Consider the following 20,213-nt stretch of genomic DNA (forward strand, 5'->3'; position numbering starts at 1 on the left):
CCTCTCTCTAATCCATATCTGATTTTCTTTCTTTTTCCTCATCCAAATACTTGTCTTTGCATGACATTACCTCCCCTGCTGGAGTTCAAGCTCCTTGAGAGCAGGGACATGGTCTGTCTTGTGCACCTCTGAGTCCCCAGGACCTGGGGCCTGGCTGAAGGATCTAGGTTTGCAGATGTGTGCTGTTTTCAGTCAGAGGCAAAACTTCCATCTTCATAATACATTCTAAATAGTTCAGTTTAAATCATTTCATATTCAATTAATCCCGCCTGGCAAAGTGCCAATTTGGTGACCATTCCAGGTGGTCATTTCTTGCTGTGAGAACCTCCATTGTAGCAGGCAATGTGCTAGGCATGGTGGAAACACAGTCTCCCCTCGTGGGCACAGAAGGGACAAGTGAAGAGCGATGACAGATAGATGTGCATGTCACAGACACTGGAGCAGAGGCTGAGTAGTGTCTGGGGACATGAAGGAGAGACCCTCAACCTGCCCGGGGAGCAGGAGAACCTTTTTGGAGGGTGTCTTTTCTACTCAGTAAGCAAAGGCATGGAGGTGAGCTGTGTCTGGTACCTGTGGGGCATGCCCAGGAGGTACAGTGAGGGGGGTCAAAGGGTCAACCAACAAGAGGCCTTGTGGGATATGATTGCAATGCTCTGAACACAACGGGAAGACAGTGAGGACTTTTTAGTAGGGCTGTGACAGTCTCTGGCTTACATGTCAGGTACTATCCCTTAGGCAGCAAGGCAGGGCTTCAACTCAGGGAAGGGGAGGATGAGGTAGGGAGGCTAGAGTTGTTATTTTTCTGGGAAGAAATAATTATAACCCAGACTCACAGGAGCAGGATGGCGGTGTTAGCAGAATTACTAGTAGAGTGGAAACTAACTTATGGGACCCTTACCATGGGTCAGGTGCCACATGAAGGGAGGGTTTTACTTCATTCTCAGAGGGTGATCATGGAGCCAGAGGGGAGGGGTACATTTGAGAACTACTTCAGAGGGGACAAGTAATGGATTTGCTGCTTGACTGGTTCTCAGGTTGCTAAGATTGGGTGGATGGTGGTTGTCTTCCCTAGAGTTGGGGGTGGGGGAGAAATGGATCCCGGATGGGGAAGGGAGGGAGAGGAGGTGGCATTTGGGAAGATTCAGCTTCAGGCTTCTGTGGGACACTTAGGTAAAGTACAGGCTGTGACAGACTGGGGAGTGATCACTAGTCATGTGAGAGTTAGTGGCAACCATGTAGGAAGGACATAGCGTGGGCAGGAATGGAGCCCAAGGAGCAGAGTCTGGAATGGGGACATTCAGAAGGTAATGAAGAAAGGTTAGCTGAGAGATGAGGAAGGGTAGAGGGAAAGTGAGGGAGGGTCATGGGGGCAGAAGGAGTGTTGTACTATGGGAACAAAGAGGAAAGAATTTCAAGGAAGGAGTATGAGCAACATCATCAGGAAGTGTCGGAAAGTCGTGAAAGATGGCGCCTGCAAAGGTCTACTCCATGGGCAATCAGGTGAGCTTGCAACTTGAGAAGAAGAGCTTCCAGGATAAGCTGGGAGCAGAAATCAGGGTGCAAATGGGCAAGGAAGGAATGGGAAAGGGAGGAGACAGGTGTACATTCAGGCAGCTCTTTCGAGGTGAAAACACACTGTGAAGACACAATGATGCACATTTGGTCTGGAATATAGCATTGAAAAGGGTTTTATAATTTTTTTGGGGGGGTACCAGAGTACCAGAGATGGAACCAAAGGGGCATTTAACCCCTGAGCCACATCCCCAGCCCTTTTTTAAAATTTAGAGACAGGGTCTCACTAAGTTGCTTAGGTCCTCACTAAATTGCTGAGGTTGGCTTTGAACTCACAATCCTCCTGCCTCAGCCTCCCAAGCTGTTGAGTTTACAGGTATATGCCGCCAAACCCAGCTAAAATTTTTTGTTTAATGTAGGAAACACTTCAATGCTAACTGAAAGGAAAAACTGGAACAGGGGAGATGAAAATACAAGTGACAGAGGGGGAGAATTGAGGGGGAAAAGGAGGACTGGGGTGGGGACGCCATCTTAAAAGAGGATAGAGCACCAGAGTGTAAGCCTTCAGAATTCTGGTTTCCAAAGCTTTCTAGTTTGAGCAAAAAAAAAAAAAAAAAAAAAAAAAAAAAAGTCATAAAATTGATATTAAACTTTAGTTAGTCAAAGTGAAAAATGATCCTTCTGCAATTTAATTAATTAAAAAGTTTGATTCCTACGTCTGGTCATGCGTTCGTTCTTTGCTATGTTTTCACTCAACTCCATGCTTTAGTGCCCACCCTCAGCATCTGTGGATTCTGAGAAATTATATGAGAGATTCAATGTGAGGATCAGAGTGGCAAACACACAAGTCAGTCTTTGACTGTAGCCCTGTGGCAGACATCAGCAATCTGTCACTCTTCTCACCGTTCAGAGGGAGCTCAATGTCCTTCTCGAAGTAGCACTCCACTCAGTCATTTCCAAAGTTAGAATTTGAAATGTAGATGCCAACCTTGATTAAGAGACTAATTATTGACCTGGAATCAAACTCCAGCCCAGAAGCAGCATGGGGGGGGGGGTCTCGTACATCTATTTATGCAGACTCAGGAGATCTTCCAGTTGGATCAGAACATGCACTGACCTCCCCCTGATCCTGGCCTTCTTACCCAATTATGGAGGCCTGGACCTCAGAAGTCTTCCTCTCAAACTGTTGGTGCATTTTATTTATTTTAATCTTTGTCTCTCCAAGCCCCTAACTCCTCTTCCATGGAATTGTTCCTGGCATCTGACCCAGTCCCCTTCCTGATCTGGCTTTCACTGTCACCTATGGGCCTGACAGTTAGTGGCAGCTGTGTTCTGCTGCATGTTTTTGAAGACATCTGGTCGTGTGGCTTGCTGACTGTCCTGAGCTCATGAGTTCACCTTTCATTCCTCCCAAGTAAGAAAGTCCACACCATATTCCTGTCTCCCTGCCTCTTCCTGGAGAACTCTTGCTTCAGCGCCACCTGCCGTTTCCCATCTATCCTTCAGACTCAGTGTTTGGATCCCTGCTCAGCGCCTAGTGCACCAGCACAGAGAAGGTGCTGATTCAATGTGTTAAACAGGTGGATAAATCATATCACCCCTTCTGGGGGCCAGTTTAGTCCCAAGATGGAAATAAATGAATTGCTTCTTCAAATCTACTTGGACAATGAGACAACCCCTGTAAGACAGCAGAAGTAACAGGACCTGAGAATGGTGAGGATCACAAGGCCCTCTCTGACCTGAGTCTGGGTTGGGAGCCCTTCTCTGTGCCCTGCAACATCTGTGCCAGAGCAATGCTCACCCAGCCTGGCCAGGGCTTGATTCTGTTTTCCTCTGCAGCTGGAGAGGAAGGCCGGGCCCAGCAACGCCCCCACCCCAACAGCACATGCAGTGCGGCAGATGGTTAAGAGCAAGCTGTTGAGCAGACGGATGCAGGAATGTATAATGAGAGAACGTTGCAGCTAGTTTCTTTCACATTTTCTATGGAGTTTCCTTTTGTTCCCTTTCCAAATCTTTTTGTTTGTAATTCTATAATAAGAGGGCATTGCTTGTTTGTTTTGTTTTATTGTGCTTTTTTTTGTTTTTTTAACTTTTAGGAAAAAGGAAAAAAATTCTTTTAGATCTGTGTCATGCAATGGATGATAAGCAAATGAAGACGAGAAGCAACCTTTTCAGAAATGCAGTGAAAATTCACTAGTTCAGATGACAAAAATTCTGAATTTCTAACACTAGGCGCACTCATTTTTAATTCAGTAAGCTTTTTCTTTATAGTGCAAATTGCTTTTGTAAATAAGAACAAGGAGACTGTCTAAAATATTTTAAACAAATTCTGCACTCCTTGGCACTTCAGGAATACCAATAAATATTTAGGTATATGCTAATTACTTATCATTTTTATCCATTCACCAAAATAAATGCAGCTCTCAAGAACCTCTGGAGGTGAATCATTTGCAAAATATAGTCTTCATTTCCAATCAAGACACCCATCATCCTCACCTCCTGTCCCTGATTGACCTTGGGCAACTTTGTCTCTAGTCACTGGACATCTGTGCATGATGCATTATTAAGGCCTGCGGGACCCTAAACATACTGGACCATGTTCCTACTGCCTGGAAACCTCTGTCCAGTTTTCTTTAACTGAGGTCTGTTAACTCTGTTCCTGAGCTTCACTTTTTTTCTGCATCTCCTGGTTGGATCAAGCATCTTTCTGCTTTGTTCTCTGAATAATAATCCCATCTCTTGCCTGGAGGCAGAAACTATGTCCTGTTCTCTGCTAGGAAGCCCCACACCAAACTGATTGTGGAGTCAACTCAGTATTGATTGAGATGAAATTGAACTCAGTAGCATCATTTGGAGTATTCTGTACAATAAAAGTTAAACAGAAAAACCACCATTACATTATTTTATAATTGAAACTGGCCTTCAACATAATTGGCCTGAATTAGTGAGACATTACTAACCTATTAATATTACATTATCTCCATCATGGGGTTTCTATGACAACACAATGGAACAATGTATTAAAAATAATTTGTAAAGTACTAAACAAATGTGAAGTAGTTATTTAAATTTCAATTATTGGACTAAAGATTATATTACTTGTACAGTGTTTTCTAAAAGAATTATTTAAAATTAAGGTTTTTGTCAATAAGAGCATATTCTATATTCTGTTTAAATACATACAACTTTAAACCAACTCATTTCACAAACCAGGGGAAGGGGAATTCTGCTCAAAGTAAGCAACCAAATAAAATTACAATGAAAAATTGTATGTGTGATGTATCTTTCACTCATGAGATTTTTGACTTCCAAATGCTTCAAATGCCAGTGCATTTTCTGAAACATGTTTCAGACAGCATTGACTATATGCTATATGAACTGGGGCAAAAATAAAAAAAAAAAAATTCAGTTGTAGTGAATTACCTTCTTGGAATTTGTAGGTATCAGTAATATCCTGTATGCCATCTCCACCAAGTTGTTTAGTTACAATTAATTTTCCAATGTGGGTGGTATCCAAGGTTTCGACCACATGAGTGCCATCTTTCTTAGCTGTGATGTAAATAAGATCACTGTTGACCTGGAAACAGGGGAGGAGAGAATTCGCCATCATCACGTCACCTTGTTGCCAACTGAAGCAACTACTCACAATAGTTGAAATATGGAATCAGCCTAGGTGTCCATGAGTAGATGAATGGATGAAAAAAATATGGTGTATATAGGCAATGGAATAGTATGCAGACATTGAAACCATCAAAACCAATCATCTGTACCAATATGGATGGGACTGGAGGTCATTATTTTAAGTGAAATAAGCCAGACACAGAAAGACAAATCCTACTTGTTCTCCTTCATTTGTGGAAACTGAAAAATCAATCTTGTGGAAGAATGGAGTGGAACAGAGGTTACTAGTAACAGTGGTTACTAGGAATGGAAAGAATTTCAATACGGGACACCAACAAACGGTTGAAGAATTTGTTCTATCTATCCATCCATCCATACATACATACATACATCCCAGTAGAGTAACTATTGATTAAAACAACTTAGGATATATTTCAAAATGACTACAAGAGTAAAAAATTCCCAACACAAAAATAAGTAATGGTTGAAGAGATGGAAATGTTTATTACCCTGATTTATAATACAATGTATACATGTATCAAATGACCACAATGTAGCCCAGAAAGATATGCAAATATTATGACTTTATTTTAGAAAAGGTAAAATCAAAATGTCCCTGTCACCCAAATCTTTAACTTTCCATGGTGTGGACATCTAGAGATCCCTAGAGTTGAATTGCCCTTTTCTTCAACAGTACTGGATTCCTAGGACCACGCTCGTTGTAAGAACACTCTGAAGAGAGAATCCACATTTGAGTAATCATGAGTATTTTCAATGAAGGCTCTCTGGGGCCAGGGCTATGAATTGTCTAAGCAGCAACCATCTCCTTCTTCCCTTTTTCTTATTGGTAAATTCAGCCTCTTACAAGACAGTCAGAAGCACAAGGTCCATTTCTTGCCTTCCAGACTTCTTTTAACCTGGTAGAGTCAGTGTGACCTCCGTCTAGAAGTCTGCCAGATGGCTTCACATAAAGAATTTTCTCCTTTGCAAAAGGAGAGAGGTACATGGGCAAGTCTGTCCTTCTCTTTCTGCTTTCAGATGCTTCCATGCAAAGTGAAGTCATGTTTGAAGCTGCCACAACCACCCCAGGACAGTGAAGAGAAGCTGGCAGAGTAGAAGGAGGAGAAGCACCTGCAGGCTTGGTGAGCAATTCAGTGGCTAAGCCACCCTTGGGACTGCCTGCTCCAGGGTTTCTTAAATGAGAAAAATAAACCTCCAGTTTCATATTAATTGTTACTTGCAGCCAAAAGCATTTTAGTAGAAAGGTAAGACTAGACCATCCAGGAGAAGTTCAAGAAAATTTTTGGTGGTTAAGCAACCAAAATGTGCTACTTGGAAATAGTATCTTGGGAACATGCTGCATGACCCCTAAACTCCTCCAGGGTTCCATTTTTTACTTTTTTAGATGAGGTCTAAATCTGTGCCTGAAAGTTGATTCTCCCAGAGACTCTTATTGCATTTTTTAAAAGTCCTTTTCTAGGGAGTTCCCTTCATTAGCATAGTAGCAGATAGGAAACATGAAAATACTTATTCATGATGTATTTTCTACATGTTTTCCAAGTCCCTCTCTCAGCCCCATTTCCCTTCTCTTTAAGTAGGGTAATAATAGTTCCTTCCTCATAACTGGCAGAACTAACTGAAATAAATGCATGCAAACTGTTTGTCTGACATAGAACTAACACTCAATATGTGTTCTCAGTAAGTATGTATTATTTAACAATATTCTCAGATATTGTTCAAAGTGCCAGAACCCTCATGATGGACAGAATAGATTTGGTCCCTCCATTTTAGGGCTTACATGGTGGTAAGGGAGAGTCCATGCAATGAGGATCACCTAGATAACTTTAAAAAAAAAAAAAGGAAATGCCTGATTAAGGTCTTGGGCAGGACCCTAAATCTATTACATTTTTTAAAGATGTATTGGAAAATTTTAATGAACTCCTGCATTTCAGTACAATAAGTATCTTGGGAAGATAAGATACTTTGAGAGTACCTAGGGTGGAGGCAGGGGGAGGGGGTTGGTTAGAAAGTAGTAACCAAGTTGAAATGGGTAGGATACTTAGGAGCTTGTGGAGTAAAGAATGGAGGGAAGGAAGGCTGAGATAGGCAGAGGGTTCGCAGGTGCAGCGCCTCAGAGGAAAGTCTTGAGAGAGGCACTGGGTTAGCTGCCAGAAGCCAGGGCATGTTAACCTCTGCAAACTTTGGTTTCCTCTTCTAGAACATAAAAATTAATTACACTTGTTCTGCCAATTCTGTAGGAACCTCTGAGGCCAGAGTGAGATAAGATCTATGTGAATATGACTGGAAAAATCTCAAAATTGAGTGAAGATGGAATGGCCATTATTAGGGACTAGGGAAACAAAAGGTTGTCTTCTTAACTTTTAAAACTGAGGTTAAAGAGGGCAACTTCTCTGCACCTTCCCACAAAGCGTTCTGAATTTATGTGAAGTCTGATCTCTACTAAGGAAGGATGGAGCTGACATTTATTGAATATCTACAATGTTTCAAGGATGTCTTGAAACACAACAATCCTGTGAGGTATACATTATTATCCATATTTTAGACATGAAAGTGCCAAAACTCAGAAGGGTCAGGCAAAGTGATTGTGTTCAGATGGCTTAGAGGGAGTGGAGAAGTACAATTCCTCAGCCAATTCCTATCTTGTCCCTTGGCCTTCTTCACCCTGGATTGATCCATGGACCGTCTTCCCTGATGTTCAACCTGGGTTGGCCCATGGCCCATCCCCTTGACCTTCACCCTGAGCTGGTCTAAGGCTCATCCCCTTGACCTTCACCCTGAGCTGGTCCATGCCCCATCCCCATGGTCTTCACCCTGGATTGATCCATGGCCCGTCTTCCCTGATGTTCAACCTGGCTTGGCCCAGGGGCCATCCTCCTTGACCTGAACCATGAGTACCACCATGCTTGGTGGTTCCCCACTTGAGGCTCAGGTTTCTGAGGGTAATTTGTGGTGACTCCACTCCTCAGCAGAGCTCAATGATGGTAGCCAGATGAAATGAAAAGCTGAAATGTGAAATCAAGGATCAGGACAGGAGGGGACAGAGAAGTTACCTAAGGAATAATTGTCATTTTCAGAAGAGAAGTTAAGGAAACTTTGAGTTGCCTGAGGATTTTGGCATTCCCTTAGGAGGGGACCGAGCCAGCACAGAGAGCTCCTCCTCCACCCATAGCTATAGCAACAATGACAGTAAATCTTCTTTTAATAATAGTCCTCACAGTAGCTTATGGTTTTCCAGGGAGACAAGGTGAAATATCAAGGTGGCCAAATCCTGGGTTCCCCTGGAGTATGGGTTAAGAAGTTAATTGAGGCTAAAATCCCAGACCAGCCCAACCACACTGTCCCTTGTAGAGAGAAAATGGGAAACACATAGAGAGGGTGGCATTTGTGTATGTATGCAGGGAAAGTCCTCTTTCCAAATGACATCGGTGAGTGTCGGGGTTTCGGCCGGACCCCTGGCCCTAGGTGGAGCCTGGCCAAGATGGCGCCTGGCAAGCCGCCAGTGCAGTTGAAAAACTGCTATTCTGCACGTATACAACTAACTTCACCTTGAGGAAGTCTCAGTAATTGGTCAGGGCCTCTGCATGATTCTTGCGTGATTCTTAGGTGCTTCAAGTTATACCCATATACGTCTATCTTTTCCCCACATATCATGAATATTCTAATTAGTTGATATAACCTATATAAGTGACAATAACTTCCCAAAAGGAAGAAGAAAAAGAAGAATCAGCTGTTAATAAAGAAGTTTGCCACCCATCACGTCTCCGGGTCGTTCTTGCTGGCGAGAGCGACAAGTGGTGCCGAAACCCGGGAATCTTACGTGCCGCGGAGAGGTGAGTGAGGTGAGCAACGATCCGTGAAAGTGTGCACCCAGATCTGTCAGTGGACAGGGAGGTTTCCTAGAGACAAGAATATTGTGATTGCGATAAAGTTCCTAGGAACGAGAGGTTAAAGTTTCCTCAAAAAATGGGGAACGAGGTTGCTAGATGTAGAATGGAAGGTCCCTTGAAAGAAATTCTTAAAGCTAACGGCACTTCCTTAAAGACAAACTGCTTGGGCATTTTTAAAGCAGGTAGAGGAGATTTCACCTTGGTTTCTGGAAGAAGGATTGTTAACTATCCCACAGTGGGAACACCCGGGGGAAGATTTAAAGCGCTGTCCGGTAACGCTCCCAGGGACGTTAGCAGTTTGGTCATTAGTCAGAACTTGTTTGCGTTCCCCTCCGGAGGCTTTACAAAAGGCAGTTGCGCAGGGAGAGGAAGTGTTAGAAAAGGTAAAAGAAGAGTCACAAAAGGGCTCTGTTAGCGCTCAGTCAGATTCTGATGAGAGCGAAGAGGGACTCTCAGAGATGGAGTTAAATAAAATTAGTAAAGAAACAAAGTGTTCTCAAGCTGGTTCAATTAGTCAACAGGCATTAAGGGAATTGGAGAGCATAGGGCAGCAGTTAGAAGACAAAAAAAAAGGCGTTACAAAAGGCTTTACAAGAGTTGAGCTTACAAAAATATACAGTGGCACAGTAAAAAAAAAAAAAAAAAAAAGGAGAAAGTACAAATAAAACCACAAACAGAGCACAAAGAGAAAAATCAGTTTAGGGGAGGGTCCCCCTAGGCAGAGAGCTCAGCAGCTCCATTCCTTAAAAGTAGTAAAAAATAATGTTTTGTGATTTTCTGCATTCAAACCTAACCTGATTTCTCAACCAGGAAAAAAAGGGTTAAAAAGTCCTGGGTGATCCTCCCTCCCCCTGCCACATTGGAATGTAACTACAGCGTCTCAAGGAGAAAAGGGGGGTAACCTAAAGATAAGAAGAAAAGAAGAAAAAAAAAGTGTCCGTTTTAAATTCCTGGGCCGCTACACAAAACTAACTTATTCTTCAGGATTCTTGTTTTGTTTTGTTTTTTCTTTAATGCTGTATTTTTGAGCTCATAATTTTGATCCTACATACCTAGGTTAATGATTTTATTTTTGATCAGTTCTATTTTTTATTCAACTGAAGTTTTTAAACAGCTGTTTCATTGCAATGAACATTTACCTATAAAGTTACAAGGCCTTTGATTTTGTGTTATGTGTTATGTTGTGCTGTCTAATGTCATGTTTTGTCAAAACTGAACACTCTTAAAATTAAATTGGGTAAACTAATAAAAGTAAAATATTTTTAAAAATAACTTGCAAGTTTCCAGGTGGTCAAACTAATGAAATGTTAATGTTAAACAATGTCTAATATCAATTGCTTCTAGGACTTTTCTTCAGCAGGAAAGAGGCAACGGATCCTGTTCAGGACACTTGTCTGATATCTTGGTTTTTATAAAATAAATAAATTGGAGTTAACATGTATGGGATTACTCAAATGTGTTTGTAGAGACGTCTGGTTAATTTACAAAGTTAAAATGCTAATTGTTAAATAACATCAAGTACTTTTAACTTCTTAAATTACATGGGGTATCATACTTAAACATTATTGGTGTTTTCATAGGTTGGTAAATAAAAAGGGTTTACAATTACTTTATGTCCTCACTAAACTAGAAACAAGGTTACTAAGAGTTATGTCCTAACAAGTGGAATTCTACATATAAAGGGTCCCAAAAGTTTCAACTGTGTTTCAATTAAGGGTACTATAAACAACAAAATATTTAATCTTATTAAAATAGGGTGATTTATCTAAATTCAGAAATTTCATAAGAGTTGTTTCAAAATGTGAACAAAAAGGTGTCAACAGATAAAAATAAATAAATAAATAAATAAAAGGTTTTGGGTATAGAAATATATTTAGTAAAAGGTAAAAGGAAATGTTTCTGGGTAAAAAAGTCTGTGTATAACAAAGGATAAGTTTCAACAAGTCTGTGTGTAACTAAGTTGGTTATATGTATGTAAAACAGCTAAAGCTATTTAAGGTTTTTCCTAAGGTAAAATACTAATGTTCTGATATAAGCCAAAGTTTAATCTATATGGTAAAATGACATGGTAAAATGACAAGGATTTCTTAGAAACACTAATTTACTCTTAACTTTGTGTCTCTTAAGTTTTATTCTTTAAAACAATTGTCTTAAAAATAGGGGTTTATACAATTATGGTTAAACAACTGTTAAAGATTGTACTACGTTATAAAGTCTAAATTTTTCTCTAAGAACTAAAATTGGTAAGAACCAATTCCTCACTAAAATTAAAATAACTCTAACCACAGATGTACCTTATAACCCACAAAAACAAAGTATTGTTAAACATACACATCTCACCCTCAAAAATACTCTTTATAAACAAAAAGGGGGAATAGAGGAGACCTTCAGGTCCCCTAAAGATAAACTTTCTCTTTGTCTCTTTGTTTGGGGTTTTTTAACTCTGGGAAATAAGGGTAACCCGGTGCTTTACTGGAGCTGCGGCTCAGTTTGTGTGTTTCCACGGAATAAACTAACTTACTACCTCTTTTTAGTCTCTTAGGAGGAACAGTTCAACTATGTAACAAAACAACTGCTTCTTTCAATTGTACTTCAGATTTGTGCTATCTCTCAATGTTAAAATGCTTCTAGGTTCCTGCTGGCAGACTTATGTGTGTTCCTACCTTCCTACCAGTCCCAGTCTCTGTTACAGATGATGAATTGCCAGTATTGCTTTCCAGAAAATAGAGGGACTTTGGAATCACCGCAGCAGTCATTACCGCCATAGTTGCATCAGCGGCAGCTGCCACTGCAGCAGCTGTAGCCTTAACTACGTCTGTACAATCTGCAGCCACAATCAATAAGGTGGTTCAACAGACTGCTACTGCCTTATCTACTCAGCAGACAGTGGATCAACACTTAAAAGCAGGGAAACCAGCGAGTGGACTTACTCCAGGAACAAATGGACATTTTACAGGAACTGTTAAGCGTAGGATGCATTTATCACCTAAGAGGACTTTGTGTTACACCCATAGCTTATCATAACTTCAGCTATGCAGCAAATTTGTCTAGGATCTTATCTGTTCAGCTACGTTCCAACTGGTCTTATGAATTTGATAATCTTACAGCTATTCTTAGATCTCAAATTGTTAGCCTCAATGCTACTAGAGTTGATGTAGCTCCAATGTCTGAAGTGCTAAATTGGTTATCCTCCTCTTTCAGTTTTATTAAGCAGTGGGCTGGTACGGGAGCATTATGCATGCTTATGATCATTGCTGTTATCTTCCTCTCACGCACTATCATGCGTGTGCGTCAGAATCAAGCGAGAGATCGTATCATCTTCCATCAGGCCATGGCTGCCCTAGAGGCCGGCAGCTCCCCACAAGTGTGGCTCGCGAGGCTGGACCATTGACCAGACGGGTAAGGTAGTAGGTAACGCCGTACCAACCTAAGACAGGAGCTGTAGCATGCTCTACAGTTATCCGATGACGGGTAAGGACGGTAGTTGACCACTCCGCCTAAGACAGGCTTGGTCCCGAGCTTTTCTTTTAAAAGAAAAAAGGGGGAACTGTCGGGGTTTCGGCCGGACCCCTGGCCCTAGGTGGAGCCTGGCCAAGATGGCGCCTGGCAAGCTGCCAGTGCGGTTGAAAAACTGCTATTCTGCACGTATACAACTAACTTCACCTTGAGGAAGTCTCAGTAATTGGTCAGGGCCTCTGCATGATTCTTGCGTGATTCTTAGGTGCTTCAAGTTATACCCATATACGTCTATCTTTTCCCCACATATCATGAATATTCTAATTAGTTGATATAACCTATATAAGTGACAATAACTTCCCAAAAGGAAGAAGAAAAAGAAGAATCAGCTGTTAATAAAGAAGTTTGCCACCCATCACGTCTCCGGGTCGTTCTTGCTGGCGAGAGCGACAGGTGAGCTTTCTTTTTAGTTCAGCCACTAGTGTAATGGTTCTTTTTGGGAGAATCACCAAGAGGCTTAAAAAAGAACCAGTGTGACTCTCTATAGTCATACAGTTGTTAAGCTCAAGGGTATACTGAGAGGGATATTGGCCTTGGGCTGTGTGACTTTGGTTGAGTTACTGAATCTCTCTGAACCTAGGTTAGACAATATTTTCTTCAAACGGCCGGTAGAGTTACTCACAGAAACTCTTTAGGTTTAAGGTTCATTCCTTCTCCTTCTTTTGAATGGAGAAGGGTCTTAGTGATGATCTAGTCCTACCTTTACAGATGAAGGGCTGTGGTCATGTCGAAGGTTGGCATCTTGACATGAAATCTGATACTCTTTCAAGATGCCACACCCTTGCCTCTTGGTCAGACACAGGCACGTCCTATGTAGCCTCTGCCATTACCAGGGACCTGGGAGCTCAGCAAAGCTGGGCTGAGGCCTCAGAGGCTAGAGGGTTCTCCCTGCAAACTTCTGGTCATAGAACGTAAACATATCTGCACAGCTGGCAGAAGCTGAAATCTTCACAGAGGATGGACTTGCTTTCTTGCTTTCAGGACCCAGAACAGAGCTGGCTTTGGTTTGTCCATTTGTTCCCAAGGGGAGATAACCTCACTGCAGAATCCACTGCTGCCTCGCTGGGAGCATATGGAAGCAGTGGGCGCCCACCTGGGCTCGGGGACCTTCCTGGCACAATTGCCAATCGACCGTCCCTGTGCTTGCCCTTTCTTCAGTCCGTGGGTGCCAGGCACTGTGCCAGGTCCCTGTATGTGCTCTTTTCTGTTTTGTACATGTGCCCTGCCACCCACCAGGACTGCCAGTCCTTGGGCAGTTCTCTGATGCTGTTCTAGCAGCTCTTGTTTGCTTGTTTCATCCAACAATGAAAGAACAACAATTTGCTATGCACCAACTTTGCTCTCAGCAGAGAGAACCCAACAGTTTCTACCTTCATGGTGATTCTATTCTAGAAAGGCAAGAGTAAACACCAAGGCAGGCCAGGTGGATAAAATCTGGGCCAGTAGTAATATTTCGTGTAGGAGGGTGGAGAGTGAGACCCGAAGGTAGTGAGGGAACAGGACATGCAAATTAGTCCTCCACCGTAGGAGGAGAGGACAAAGGGAGCGTGGTCCTCTCCTTCCGTGCAAAAGGATAGTGAACTAAAAACTCAACAGTATGTTCAGATGCTTCCAGAAGAGCACAAAGATCAAGAGGGCTGGAGGGAAATAAACCAGGAATAGGTTGTCAGGGAAGCAAGGACCAGGTCACTTAGAAACTCTTAAGATCTGTGTTCAATTTAATTGTAAGGATGCTAGGAACCCACTGGAAGATTCAGGGCAGGAGAGTGGCATCTTCAAATTTACATTTTAAAGGATAATTCTGGCTCTTTTGTGGAGAAGAGACAGGAGAAGGATAAGAGAGGGGACAGGCAGGTGAATCAGGAGGTAACTTCAGAGAGCTCAGTGCTGTGCAGAGCTCAGAGGGCAACGATGGAGATAGTGGCAATGGGTGGAGTTTTCTTTTTTAATGTATTTCTGACAAGATGCATGAGGAAGGTTAAGAAGAAAAATCAAAATAATCCTTAAGTTTGATCTCCTAGTTGAATGAATGGATGAATTATTTTAGACCTGCATGGAAGACGTTGAGAAGAGCTGCTTGAATTGAGAGCAAAGTATCTACTGAGAATCAGCCGCGCAGGTTGCATAGGGAGACCGGCTGGCCCAGAAGTAGGGAAGGTGCAGTCTCAGGAGCAATGGGGGTTAATGAGCCTCTGGGGGTCTACCCTGCTGCTGCAGAAGTCGTCTCAGAGCCAGGAGTGAGGATAGGCGTGCTCCCACCTGCATGTGCGCATGCGTGTGTGGATCTGGGGTGAGATGGCCTAAGAGGGCAGTGGAGCCAATCAGAAGTTAAGGAAGAGTTACCGCGTGAGGACCATTTGCAAAATCATGCTGACATTAGTAGCAACTTCTTCACTAAGAACCCGAGTTCCCGCTGAGCCTGGGATCTCGGGTGACTCCAGACACAGAGCCCCTCTCCTCTCTTCTCATCTCTATAGAAGCCCCAGGCCACCAGGGGTGCGGGGAAGAGGCAGATGGTCCTTCCGAGCTGGAGGATCTCACCATGGTGGAGAGGGCAGGAGGAGGGCAGGGGTCAGAAAACCAGGCTGCAAGCGCTGGCAGAAATCGAGAAAATGACCTTGGCGGTCATTTTCCGTCATAGAGGAAAGCAAGGAAAGAGCAGGAAGCAAGGATTCCTTCCATGCACACCTCTCTAAAATAAGTCAGTGAACACAATAAAATAAGTCCGGGAACCTGGTCCAGGAGTGAGTAAGGGATGATGGATGGTTGTCGTGCTGAGAGGAAAGGACAGCACACTCCTGCCACGCACCTGGGGTGGTAAGAGGAGGGTGACGCAGCAAGGAGGAGGGAGAGGCAGGAGCTGATGCCTCCCACCTGAGTCAGGAGCCTCGCAGGCTCTGGGAGAAGTCACACGCTGTCCCTGCTCAGGTCCTCCCCGAGACACCCTTGACAAGAGCCGCCTCCTCTGCCTCCCCTGTGCCAAAGCATCAAACTGTACCTCTGTCACACGAGACTCCGCAGTGGGTGAGAGGGAAGTAATTATAATCTGCAAATCCCCATGACATTCCTAACCCCCTGATTTATATTTAATAACAACCAAAGTGCCTGCATTAACAGCTATTAGGCCGTTCGCCTGTGCAGGGAGGGCCTTCCTTGCCCTTCTTTGTCGCAGCCATAAAGCATAATAAAAATATAAAAAGAAGGTTTTGTGGATTTTAGAGTGATTTCCCATTAAGAGCTTCTTGGAGCATTGTAAACTATCAGATGGCAGCTGGGGAAGTTTGTACAAATCTTCAAATCCCAAAGTGAAATCAAACAGATAAAACCCCAAGTGCAGTAAACCCTGTCCCCTGAGACTTCCAGAAGCTCCCATGGCAGGTGCGGAGCAGGGAACGCAGTCCTTTCATGTCTCTCAGATCCCCGATTTTGCTGTCTGAATATTGACACTTATTTTACCACCTACGTTGTTCTCGATGCTGCCTCCTCCTTCCCCTACTATTGTCCTGTGTCGACTTCAGGCTGTTCCCATCTCTGGCAGGAAGGGATGACCCAGTCCACTGGTTGGTCCCCCACCTCCAATGACAGTTCCATCCCATCCATGTGCCACAAGGCCACCAGGGACCGGTTCTCACCCCTCCTCAGTGATAACTCTCCTGACTTCCAAGGTGCAGGATGAGTTTCCCAGAACATCAGACTCTCCAGGCAGACTTCCTTCAGTCTTCTTGGTTTGGCAGCCTCATGTCTCACTGGTTTCCTGGTCTGCAGAGCATTTCATTTTGCTACATGGCCTTAGGATGCTCAAGCCATCCACTCAAATTCCTTCCTCCCTCGGGTCTCTTTCTAACACCTTGGCCTAAATAAGTAGCTCTCCCACATGATCCCATGTTACTCTGCTCCTGTTACTAAGGCTACACAGATGTCCTTTGACTTATGGTAGGGTGGCCTCCTAATAAGCACATTGCAAGTTGGAGATATCCAAAGTTGAAAATGGATTTGTACACCTGACCCGTCGAACGTCTCAGCTGAGCAGCACAGCCCTCCTAGGGTTGGGTATTTCCCCTGATTGGGGCTGATCAGGAGCTGCAGCTGGTGGCTGGTGCCCAGGACAAGGTCCAAATTCAAAAATCTGAAGTGCAGATTGTACTGAATGTGCATTGCTTTTGCACCATCCCAATGTCGGAAAATCATAAGTGGAGCGATCTAAGCGGGGGACCATCTGTACTTACATGGGGTCTCATCCTTGTCTGTACCCAGGTCCCCCCTTTCCTTACACAGTGCCTTGTGCTCCTTGATGTTCTGCTTCACTTTCTGGCTGCCATTTCTCAGCTCACGCATCTCTGTGCATAAAACGCAGGTCCTGTGTTGACTGCACTGCTCACCCGATGAGTCCCACGGCGCCTCTTGTAGGGTCACCACTTCACTCACGGTGGTGTTGGTATACTGTCCCCTCCCACCTGTGACCGTGCTGCCTAAGGACAGGAGCCTCTGAGTGCCGCAGCACAGGGCCTGACACACACTACCAATAAACTCCTTTTAGAGTCCGCGGCATGCAGTGCTGACCACCCCAGCTGAAATCCCAGTGTTATTATTTATCAGTTAGATGATGGTAGAAAGGTGATTCGGAGACTCTCTGCTGCAGTTTTCCTTTCTGTCAAAGGGGGAGAATGTTAATACCCATTTTAAAGGTTTGCTAAGAGCATCAAAGGGCAGGCAAAGGGACTACCTAGTAAGAACTCAGTACACGAGAGAGAGGATGCAGCGTGTTACTGAAGTAAGTGCACTCTGGGCAAGTTCTGCCAGTCTTCCAGTTCTGAGCAGCCTCCCGCCTTCTTTACTGACACCTCTTACACTTAATTGATCTTCTGTGCTGTCCTTGGAGCATCCCTCTTCTTCCAAGCCTCTGCTCAGTTCTGCAATTTCAGACTCTTGACCCAAGTGTCCCATTGCCGTGAGCTGCAGTTCTCCACTGGAGCAGCCCCTGAGTCCCTCCCTCCTTGACCTCCTCGCCACGCGTGACAGCCTGGAAAGGCAGGGCGTGGATTGCAGTGTCCAGACAAAGCCCAGAGTGGGGTATATGTGTGTACTTTGTGTCACCTGGATTGCTGGGCTTGTCTTAGAGAGCAGACAAATACTCTGAAGTTTCCTTTCATGGAATTTTAGTTGAGTGATTGAGTTAGCCGCTTGATTTCTCTGGAGCAGGTGCTACTGGTTAGTTCACGGGCACAGAGAACTCAGCTAAGGCTAGGAAATCATTTGCTTTGAGTAGAAAAACAACCGAGAGACATCAAGGAAGGAAAACCGTTAAGTAAGAAATTCATTTCGCATTAAGAACCTGAAGGTTGGGAAGCTGCCTAATCGACTTTGTAAACACGAAAGTGAACGCCATGTACCTGGGAAATTGGGAAGTCACAGCTTTGCGTCTTTTGCGGTTAAGAGGTCGGGAGGGAAGCAGCACTCTCCTCCAGCTTTCCACTCACCTCTGCAAACACGAAGGGTGCATCAAACTGGAAGCAGACGTGGCCGTGCTTGACGGCCTGCACGGAGGCGGGACCACACCGGTACATGCCTGCGTCACACAGAGGAAGGTGACATGAGCTTTTGCTCTCTAATCCTGCCCACCTGCTGGACAGACACAGCACTGAGTGTGGCACTAAGGAGACCGGTCCTTGGTTTCATCACTGATTTTTCCCAAGTGCTTTCCCTGGGAGGAGAGGATAGATGACCAGTGTGTATTGTCCACAGGGCTTTGTTGGAAATGCCTACTCACATGGAAACCTGAAGCCTGGGCAGCACTATTTCTGCATCTATTCTGCTACCTACAAACACAGACCCGGGTACGTTCATTCCAAGCTGTTGCTTACCAGGGCTTATTTATCCCTTTTCTAACTAGGACCTGGTATGCTGGAAAAGCTAACGTGTCCTTGGAGGTTGTGGTGGTGTCTGTGTTGATCTTTGTTTTTGGACATTGTGGACATATGTTCAATTTAACTATAGACATTGGACTTAAACACACATGATTGCCAATGCCCAAGCCACATTCAGGAAGCCAGCAGGTTCATGTTTACGTTTCTAACATTCTTTAGAAATTTTCACCACCTATCCATAGTTGATAAGAGATTAGCTGTCATTCTTCCCTGGAGAGTCTCATGACATACAATCCAGAACACCAGAAAGTGTTAACCTTTCTTCCTTGAAGCCAAGTATTAGAATACAGTTCCATTATGAATATGTACTATCTCTGCATAAATGCCTATGTATACACATTATTATCTCATATCAACACTGGAGGAACTAGACATAAATGAACAATGTCCTCAGTTCACTAATTTTTTTGTATTATCCTATTAAAGAGAAATGGGGGCTTAGGGACTTGTAAAAATACAGGGTCAGACGTGGCTGCCAATGCTTTGTAGAGTTGGCAAGTTAGGAGACTAAGCACCACACATCCAAGTTTTGAAAGAAATCAAAGGACATGAAAAGAAACCAGGTTCTGGAAAAACAAAAATTTAAAGACTGATTTATAATTATTTGTCAAGTTCTTTATTTTTCTTCCTACTTTATATCTTATCATTGTGGACCATGGAGGGCTGAGCTATATTTTACAGCCTAGGAAAAATGCTTACATAGTTATTTTTTCCTCTTGTCTTCAAAACTGCTTATCAAAGCAGGAGTAGATGAATTATATATGTGAAGTTTTATATTCTTTTTCTAAAAGTTGTAAAATCATCAGGGTAAAGCTGACTATTGAAATGAAACTGAATCTGATTGACAGGTAGTTCACACGGTACACCTGCCCAGACTGCACACACCCCAAAGGCCTACATAAAAGGGGAATAAATGTCATCAGTGAAATGTTTCCCATAGGATGAGGCAGCTTTACCGTCGCTGTTTTCCTGGGGGGTGCTGTCCACAGCTTGCCAACCTCCAAATCCAACAGGAAGATCAGGCCTGGTCATCCATGCTTCGTTCCAGCAGTGGTAGTTCCTTAGAAAACACAACCCCAAAGAGTTTAAGCTTCCCATCAGGTTCAGTTAGTGCTTCAAGAAACCCAAAAGTGACTGTCATCTGCCAGCTTCACATAATTGGAATGTGTTGAGAGCGGTGATGGAGGATGGGAGAGCAGTCACTGAGATCAGGAACGGACTAAGTTAAATCTGGGGACTCCTGGAGATAGCCTGGGACCCCAGCTGGAGTTTGCTGGGCAGATCTGCTCTTGTTGACCCCTCATGAAGGCACTCCAGGGCTGGCTGTCGCTCTTCCTCCGCTAAGACCAGCTTCAAGGTCACCCAGAGATATTTCAATCAGTGTGTTTAACAGTTTTGATCTCAACCATTTTCTTCTGCCTAACAGAACAGTTCTTACTCTATGCTCTAGGGGAAGGGAATACATGCTGAAAATGAAACATTTATCTTTGAATTTCTTTTATATAGCTTCAATTTATAAAAAGCATATTCCTTTGTAGCAATTAATAAGCAATACATACTTGTGTTTATGGTCTTAGGTCATTGCCATAGAAACTGTAACATCAGCTCCGGATGGTAATTCTCTACCACTTGTGGCAATTTCCATCTGGTGCTCAACAGGAAGAACAGGTTGTCAGGGTGAGAGTCTCTACCCTTTATCAAAGGTGGGCAACCCAGGAGGTAAGGGCCAGGC

At 43.6% G+C, this 20,213-nt stretch overlaps 1 protein-coding gene across 2 annotated transcripts in view; it reads right to left on the reverse strand.

The window, feature by feature from the left end:
• Positions 1 to 20,213, reverse strand: part of F13a1 (coagulation factor XIII A chain) — a 176,579-nt gene that overhangs the window by 30,815 nt on the left and 125,551 nt on the right. For both annotated transcript variants that reach the window (XM_047559683.1, XM_047559684.1), the window contains exons 9-11: positions 19,438 to 19,541; positions 18,035 to 18,123; positions 4,936 to 5,089 (exon numbers count right to left, since the gene is read on the reverse strand). In XM_047559683.1, the coding sequence (XP_047415639.1) occupies positions 4,936 to 5,089; positions 18,035 to 18,123; positions 19,438 to 19,541 (347 nt within the window). The remainder of the gene's footprint in view (positions 1 to 4,935; positions 5,090 to 18,034; positions 18,124 to 19,437; positions 19,542 to 20,213) is intronic.

This window comes from Sciurus carolinensis, chromosome 7 (genome assembly GCF_902686445.1).
Source record: "Sciurus carolinensis chromosome 7, mSciCar1.2, whole genome shotgun sequence".
NCBI lineage: Eukaryota > Metazoa > Chordata > Mammalia > Rodentia > Sciuridae > Sciurus > Sciurus carolinensis.